Here is a 9,338-nt window from a genome sequence, read left to right on the forward strand (position 1 = left end):
TTGATTTCAAATTTCGGGGACGAATTTTTTTTTAAGGTGGGTAGATTGTGACAACCCGTCCCTAGTTCTATGATTTTTATAAATTTTAAAAGGCCAAATCAGATAAATGATCCATATGGTCATAAGGTATTTGGAAGATAGCCCCTGTGCTAAAAAACTCAAATTTAAACCCTTGTGGTGTACCCCGTTAGCAAATTTAGTCTAAAAGTGATTTTTCCGTTAACTATCTGTTAATACATGGGTAAAATTGTACTTTGACATGTAAACCCTATTATTTACCCTATTAAAAAAATAAATAAATAAAAAACCAAACAAAACAAACCCACAAACCTTGAACCTCACCCCGTGACCCACTTATCCATCTCCTCCCTCTTCACCTCCCCCTGTGACCGTGAGGCTGTGGCAACCCGACGGCTGGTGAACCGGGGAAAAATGACCGGCCACTGCCTCGGCATGGCTTCGGTGGCGGCCCACCCCTCCAGTCGCATCACCACCTTGGCTTCGCTGGATAACTTCGTCAGGGTATTTGATGTTGATGCCAACAATACTGTGGCCAATCTCGAAGCCCCGCCATCTAAAGTGTGGCAATTACGATTCAATCCCCAGGTACATTGTTGCAAATGTCGGAAATTTTGGATTTTTATTTTCTTGAGTAAAGTTTGTATTTAATTACTTGTTTTTGTATCTATGCTTTAAATTCTACTTAGTTTATTTTTATTTACTTTGAAAATTATGCTAAAATTAGAATTGGGGTTTACAATATGTTGTATTCTACTTGGAGAAGTGATGAGGAAGGAGTGGGTTTGGGGAGAGAGAAGGGATGGGAGGTGAAAAGGGAGGAGATGGAGAAGTGGGTCGCGAGGGGAGGTTCTGGGTTTGTGGGTTTGTTTTGTTTGGTTGGTTTTTATTTTTTATTTTTTTTAATAGGGTAAATAATAGGGTTTACATGTTAAGGTACAAGAAAAATTACTTTTGGACTAAATTTGCTAACAAAGTACACCATATGGGTTTAAATCCGAGTTTTTTTAGCACATGAGCTATCTTCCAAATACCTTCTGACCATAGGGATCATTTATCCGATTTGGCCATTTTAAAAATGTGGATTGATGAAAATGCCCTAAAGGCAAGATTATTGACTTTCGTTGACCAATGTATAGTGAGACGTACAAAATATTCTTTTAGCATATTCTTGAAGTACTCAACAGTGCGAACGCGTAAACACAAGCAAAATTAAAATCGAAACTACGGCTAAAGTTTTACGGAGCTACAAATCTGAAAGTATTTTTGAAGAAATCACTATTTTAATTATATTACACTATTTTATATTACTAAATGATTATTCCATGTGTGTGTGGCTGAGTTGGGAAAAGAAACCAATCAGGGAGGAGGGGAAATATAGGAGAAGGGCAGAGAAGGAGAGAGGGAGGTGAGGAACGAATCAGGAATGAGAGAAAAGGAGAAGGCCAGTGGGAAGGAAAAGAAAGGAGAGAAAGAGAGAGATGCAGAGCACCCAATTCGGACCCTTGCAACCCGTGACCCAGCCTTCGACCCGAACCTCCCCGAGCTTTTTTCAAAGCCATCTCCGGTGTTTCTCTGACGATTCACGGCGCAGGACCACTTGGAAACAACTTAGCATCAATCTCTCCTTCATATTCACCCAAAAATCGAAGACTTTACTCCCAATTTCGTGAGAACCGCACCGGTGGGTGCAAGGGAACTTTGATGGCGATCCACCATTTTTGAAGCATTTCTCTTCAATTATCACCACCAAAACACTCATCAAGAGGTCAGGAACAAAGTCCAGTCAGTGGTTGGAGCATCGGAGTTGATTTGAGGACGAATAAAAAACACCCAAATTCTAGGGTTCCGGTGGTTCACGGTGATTTGAAGCTTTTCTCAGCCAAATTGGACTTGGCCATAGGGATGAAACTTGCTCCACTCATCGAGATCTACATTGATGTAAAATTTGCTAATTTTTAGAAATAGTAAAATTTTCCGACGAGTCGGGGCGGCCGACTGCCGTGTGCGGCGGCATGTGGGCCGAGGCACCTTTGACCTTCCTAGGATAAATTTGATACCCCAATTCTATATGTGAAGTTCGATTGATGAAATCTCATCGTTTGAACATAGTTTTGATAGAGACCGCCACTTGATCCTTATATGAATTGATGATCTGACTATTTGAACATAGTACGTAATATTTGAGGATATTAGAAACTTACGGATCGGGAATCCGATGTACGGATCTTCCCGAATTAGATTTGTAAGCTCGTATAATAAAACGTTGACTGCCACTTGAATTTGCAATTTACGGAGATCCAACCGTTAGATTGTAATGAAACTTTAGTATGATGTTCTAGAAACATATTCTGGATCATTGGAAGTTACAGATTGGAAATCTGAGGTGCGGATTTTTCGGATCGAGTTACGTAGGATTATAGACCCTATCGCCGACCTATGACCAAAGGTTGACTTTTGGTCAATGGGTTTCAAATCATTCTAGAACATCCTTGGGGATGTGTTTTATGTAAGTTATGTGTTTTATCGATAAGAATTAGGGGTGGGTTCAAAAAACCGAAAACTAAAAAAAACCGAGAACCAAACTGGACTGAGACCGAAAAAACCAAACCGAAAAAAAAACCGCATCGAACCGAATATGGTTGGTACGGTTTCGGTTTTTGAGGTTCAGAAACCAAACCGAACCGAACCGATATATATATTTAATTATTTTTTTATAATATTTTAATTATAAAAATCATAAAAATTAAAAAAATATCCGAAACCCTGGAAGGCTTGAGGGTTTAAACCCATGCTTTTTAGGTGGAAAGGTTTCGCTGAAACCAACTTGGCAACGGATCTTGTTTTGTTATGGTTGTAAGATTAAAGTATTTATGAAGATTGAAATCTATAGTCTTTTGTGGAATTAGAAATCAACAAAACCCTAGCCACTAGTGGTAGCAGCCATACCTTTTCATTTTTCATTCACCTCTTCTCCCTCTCATCCCCTGCGCCTCCAGACTCCCTCCCTCCATGTCCAATTTCTTCCTTCTTTTCTCTTCGTTTCTCGATTTTCTCACTCCAAGGTAAGATCTCCAACCTCTCTTGTTTATTTTGTCGATTTATGTTTTTTTTTAAAGTAAATTCCATGGAGGAATCTGAAATTTTGGTGTAAATTTATAGGTTGTTGTTATGGTTCGTATTGCAGATTTGTTTGCTTTTTGTGTTGTGAAAGTCTCACCCATTTTTTTCCTTTTCTTTTTTCTCCCCTGATATCATTATTTGCTTGCTTCTCCTCTTTCTTTGCCTCAACTGCAGCAAAGGCAGCGGCAGTAGCACCACCACAACCAGTTGCAGCAACTGCTACAGCACCACCTCTACCAGCTGTGGTGGTCTTGCCGCCCAACACAGCCAACAAGTATGCAGTGACCACCTTCATCTCTGCTTGAGAGGGCTCTGGATCTGCGGAGTGTGGAGAAAAAGGGTAAATTTGCAGCCAAATGCGGAAAAAAAATGTACTTCAAGCTCCAGATATTAAAAACAAAATTCATGAAAAAACCGAAAAAAAAACCGAAACCGAACCGAAAAAAATCAAAACCGAAAAAAACCGAACCGAACCGTTTAAAACCGAACCCAGCTCTAATAATAATTCTGAGATGTGATTTGATAATTGTTTTAGGCGATGATCATTCGTGACACCTCAATATTCATGCTAAGGAGTTGTAGCGCGAACTCCAGGTGAGTGGGTATTTTTCTTTTTATTGTGTGTATATATATATATATATATATATATATATATATATATATATATATATATATATGATTGATAGTTTCCACAATGCTTTTGAATTGATTTATGCATTTCATGCCATGATTAAATTATGTTATGTTAAATGTTGCACTGTGGTGAAATGCCAAAATGATCCTACGGGATATGCTGGTAAGTTCGGGTAAGCTTATTATATTGTTTACAATCATTGAATCATTATGGCATGCATATAGTCATGTAGTGTTCATCATTGCTGCACCCCGGTGTTAGTGCTCCCGGCCCGGGCTAGGGCTAGCCTTCACGTGATTGTTCACCTTCTGTATCGAACGCTCGCCTTGGATCCAAGTTAGGAGCTAGCATGTCGTACAGGTCGCATTAGGCGACTCTGACTCATAGGTGACCGCGCAAAGCGCTAGCTTCACGTGATCGTAGAACTAAAGCGTATATTATTACACCTAGCCTGTCGTACAAGTCACATTAGGTGACTCCGACACGTGTGCTAGCATAGATTGATGAGCCATAGGTGCAGTGGTACAAGTCATATTAGGTGACTCCGACTTGTGTGCTAGTATCGATTATTGAGCATATGATTATATTTATATTGCTGATGAGATACCTTGTTGAGGCATACTTCTAGATTTACTGTTAGCATGCATTTGATTTCATACTTACATGAGTAAATCTCAGTTTACTACCCTCAAGTTTTGTGGTTTTCAACATTTAGTACATGAAGTTTTTTTCGTCCCAAAGTCATACCTGAAGTGTTAATTTTGGGACAGTCTCATACATCTGTTAGTCTGGCTGTTAAGTTTTCCGTTAACTGATGATTAGGGTTTCACCAAAGTGATGGTGGAAGGGGACTCTAAACTCATCATTGATGTTGTGCAAGGTCAATGGGGAATTCCTTGGAGAGTCAGCTCTATAATCAATGATTTTCGTATCCTAACTCGATCTTTTAGCCATGTTGACTGGAAGCACATTTTCAGGGAGGCAAACTTTGTTGCGGATGGTTTAGCTCACCTTGGTCTCTCCCTTTTGAATCCTCATTATTGGGATTTCTATTTACCTGATGTTGCTCTTGTTGCCTTTAATTTTGATTGTATTAAAAACGGTTGTACTAGAGGATTCGTGCTTTAATGAATTTCTTTGCATAAAAAAAAGAAGCAATAAATCGCTAATATTGAAAATAAAAGTTTTAAACAGTTGTTTGTGAAAATTAACTCTATAGTGGCTAACTTAAACAGCCCTGGGCATTGGCATAAATCAAGTCTAGCCATGGAAGAAAATGCCGATAATATCGGCGATATATAGCCGATATTATCAGTTTTTCGCCGGATCGATATTTTAATAGGTATCCAAAGGGTTTTCATCCAAATATCGCAATATTATCGATAATATCGATAATATCGCGATATTTCTGAAATTATCGCGATATTTTGGAATTGGGCTACTTGGAGAAGAACGTCGGAAATGGGTGTGCCGATTCCCGAGCCGATTTCGTCCCAAAAACCTTGCAAAAACACGATTAAGATCAAGATCTAAGCTACAGAGCGATTGAAAACACAACCACAATTCATATGCATGAATCAATTGAAGAGGTACGAAGGTGAGGGACCGGGAGTTGACCTGACCATCGACGGCGATGGCGACGATGGCGACGACGGCGACGACGAATGCGCTACCTTCGCCATAATCCCCTAGAGCAGTACAAGCTCCCTGTCTGTTCTTTCTGCGGTGGTGAACGAAGGGCAGTGTAGCAGATCGAACTAATTTGAGCTTCACACTAACACGGAGAGAGAGATCCGAGACTTACCTAACCGGAAAATCAAAGAAGACTCGCCGAAGAGTTATGGGCTCCGCCATTCTCGCAGAGGCGGGAGAGAGAAGACTGATGTGTGATGATGGTGGTGTCCTCGATCTGCTCGAGTCGAGCAGATGGTGTTGCTGCGTGTGTGTGTGTCGTCACGGCAAGAGAGGGAGAGAGGTAAGAGGGTTTCGAACTTGAGAGAGAGAGACAGTGCAGAGAAGAGAGTGAGAGAAGGAAATGGGGTCTCGGGGTAGGGGAGAGACCCACGTAGTGGGTTGGGTTCTTTGTATTTTAAAAAGTTGTGGTCATGTTTTAATTATGAAAACCCACGTAGTGGGTTCTTTGTATTTTAAAAAGTTGTCCAAGTTTGAGATCCACCCACACTACGTGCGTGTTTTATAATTTTAAAAGTTTGAGATATATTTTATATATATATAAAGGTTATATAAATATAAATTATGAATTATTTAGTTGAAAGGTAGGAGAAAACAAAAGAAGAAAAGGAAAAGGAAAAGAAAATAAGAAAGAAAAAAAAAAAAAAAAACACCAGGGGGATTCAAACCCCTCCCTTTGTCAACCACACACCTAGACCTTATCCAACTCGCTATAGATGTGTTTGTAATTACATATTCAGCCTGTAATATTTATATGGTTGTTAAGATGTCTGCAAGGCTTGCAAGCTAATATTTATTATCTAGGATAAATTTCTATATTTAAAAACACACCAAGGGAATTCGAACCACTCCCATTTTACTCCTTCAACACCTTGACCACCATATCACTTATGTTTTTGTGAAAATATGCTAAAATACACTTACTCTACACATAGAGATGACGAAGATAATGAAAATTTTGAACCTCATAGGAACTCTATGTGGTACTAAGTCACTCATGTATCTTACCATGCAATGTATAAAGTGTAAAATATTGTACTAATTCATTATATATAAATGATTATGGTGTGTTTAAACTTCTTTCATTAATTACTACATATTTTTTACACTCACACTGTTTGCCAGCTCGCTATATAATCAACTTAAATTAGTTAAATCCATCATGCAATGCATTTCCTTCCAATTTTTTGTGATAAACTAATAGATAATTGACTAAATAAACATCCTGCAAAGTTTCATTAAAAATTTCCAAGTTTTTCTTACAATTTCCGTGGTTTCCATGTAATTTTTATCGATATCGATATTATCCCGATATTTCCATCGATATTTCCGTGTTTTCAGACTACCGATATATTTCCAATATTACCGATATTTTCTTCCTTGAGTCTAGCTACTAAAATATGCATAGCATTGAAACCACATTTGGGAAAAAGAGTAAAACAATATATTAATCTTAATTAACATCCAAAACTTCTGAGTCACAAAGAAATTTACCGCACATAACAAGAAAGAGATACGTATGCCATACCATACATTTAACTACCGGATAATGCTACGTAGACTAAATTTGTAGACGAAATGATATGTTACTAATAAAAAATAAACACATTACAAAATTTGATTTACAAATTTAATTTCTCTAGCATTACCGTTAATTATATAATACTAAAATTGTTTTAACCAATTTACCTCAACAGAAGAAAGATGACAAGAAACAAAAAAAAAACTAGGATAACGCTAGAAAAACTAAAATTTCACACCAAATTTACAAATCAAATTATGTATCATAAATAAAAATTAATTAAGCTACACAACACTTCGAAGATAACTCAATCATCTACACCCACTTCATTTGGTTTATAAAATTTAGTTTAAAATTTTTGTCTTCCTAATTTTAATAAGGGTGTGCTTTCCACATACCATTTTACTTCCCACACACCTTTTTATAATTTTTATCTGATGATCTTCTTCAATTCATCTAATCCGACGGTCGAAAATTAAAAAGATATGCAAAAAGTAAAATGAGATATGTGAATATCACGTCATTTTTAATATTGTTCCTACTTGCAAATATTTCCTCAATTTTCTTGTTCAATAAATAGTATCACTTGTTACTAAGGAGCGCGAAAGAAATTAACAATAAACTAAAGCCTAGTTCGCTATTTTAGCTTAGGAACTCAAATTACATCAAGGTCTTTAATTTTTAGGTTTCATCAATAACTAAAACTACCTATAGAGAGAGAGAGAGAGAGAGAGAGAGAAGACAATTCTGCTAAATAATATGTTGCTGCCAAAATATCACAAAAGAAATTACTAGGCAGCTGCTACGACTAACTAAAGATGGCATCATGAATTAATTCCAACTTGAAAATATTTGATATTTCAATTGTTTTTCTCAGTAAGGAGTGCGAGATGGAGGACCCCAAGCCATGACTTGATGATAATGATCAGGAGGGCTAGTGTTCATCTGGCACGTTGGACTCGCAACACCACTGCTCCGGCCGCCGCCGCCGCCACCGTAAGTGTGACAACTTTTTTCATTAATGCAAGGCTTAGTATCCTCCTCACCTTCATATTCACCGCCACCCTCAACCGGCAAAGGCAACCTCTGAAGGGTCGGATCCAAAAACGTGGCGGCCACAACCATCACAGTACTCGCCGCCACAACCTTGCCCCCAACAATCCCTCCAAACACGTGCCCTTGCGCCCCCGCAAGACATATCGTGAACGACGAACAAGCCAGAAGAGAATAAGTCCCGGACATCGGTACTACGGCCGAACCACCACCACCAGCAGCGGCGGAAGGAGAAGAAGAGCAAGCGATGACGGCCGGGAAGGAGTCTATGTAAGAGCCGGAGAGAGAGAGGAGGTTGAATGGACCCTGAAGAGACAGTGACGGTTCGTGGGGCCCGGCTGGGTGTCTCAGCTTTACGTTCAACACCGCCCCTGAACCGCTCAACACACTGATGCCAACCTGGCGCCTTCGGGCGTACTGTACAATCGTCTCCACCACATCGGACCCGGCGGAGATCTCGAGGACCACCGCCTTCATCGCTGACCCCGAGTCCTTGGTGATGACGATCGGGGGTTTGGGCTTGTTCTTGGACCCCGGCGGTCTCCCTCTCGGTTTCTTTGAGTTTGAGATGATAATATCACCCAACGGTGATACCATGTTCTTGTGTCCGGACGACGAACACCCTCCTCCTCCACCACCACTTGCGCCTCCAGAGAGTGTGGGGACGCTCCGGGGGCTGTGCATGGAGTCATCGTCGGAGGCTTGTTGAAGAGAAATTGCTGCCGCGCCACCAGCACCAGTGTCTGCCATTTTGAGAAACAAGAACAACACAGACACGAGAGAAGAAATAATTTGTTTGAAGGGCAAACAGTTTTTGGGGTTGTTTTATATAGAGCCAGTTTCAGGTACTCTATCTGGGATTGTCTGTGCTCATTGATGGACAAGTACTGAAGAAAGGAAGGAGGAGGGCCCACAGAAAAGTGGATCCGAAAGAGAAACAAGAAATTTTTAATTGTAACGAAAAAATAAATGGTACATTACGTATTTTAATAGAATGAGTGGAAAATTTTATTTTTAAAATTTTTAACTTTTTAACACATGTATTCATAATTAATTTAATGACACGTCTAATTACATTGAAAAATCTCTCAAAACAGAGAACAGAGAGCTTCTGGTTGGACAGAGAAACGGTGATGGACGTATGATCCTCTGTTTACTGGTTGCAAGCTAGGGCTCCAAGTACATTGTGGCATTGTCCATTTCCACGTACTGGACCCGCAAATACGCCGACGCCTACACCTGTCAAATTTCTTGCACAACTGAACACGAAGCAAAAATAATAAGTTTCATGTCAAT

General features: G+C 39.4%; 1 protein-coding gene across 1 annotated transcript; it reads right to left on the reverse strand.

The window, feature by feature from the left end:
- Positions 1-7,545: 7,545 nt before the first annotated feature.
- LOC126614510 (AT-hook motif nuclear-localized protein 17-like) lies at positions 7,546-9,009 on the reverse strand. The gene has a single exon (XM_050282181.1). The coding sequence runs from the start codon at positions 8,790-8,792 to the stop codon at positions 7,863-7,865; it is 930 nt and encodes a 309-aa protein (XP_050138138.1). The 5' UTR covers positions 8,793-9,009; the 3' UTR covers positions 7,546-7,862.
- Positions 9,010-9,338: the final 329 nt, after the last annotated feature.

The sequence above is a fragment of the Malus sylvestris genome, chromosome 3 (genome assembly GCF_916048215.2).
Source record: "Malus sylvestris chromosome 3, drMalSylv7.2, whole genome shotgun sequence".
NCBI classification, from domain to species: Eukaryota; Viridiplantae; Streptophyta; class Magnoliopsida; order Rosales; family Rosaceae; genus Malus; species Malus sylvestris.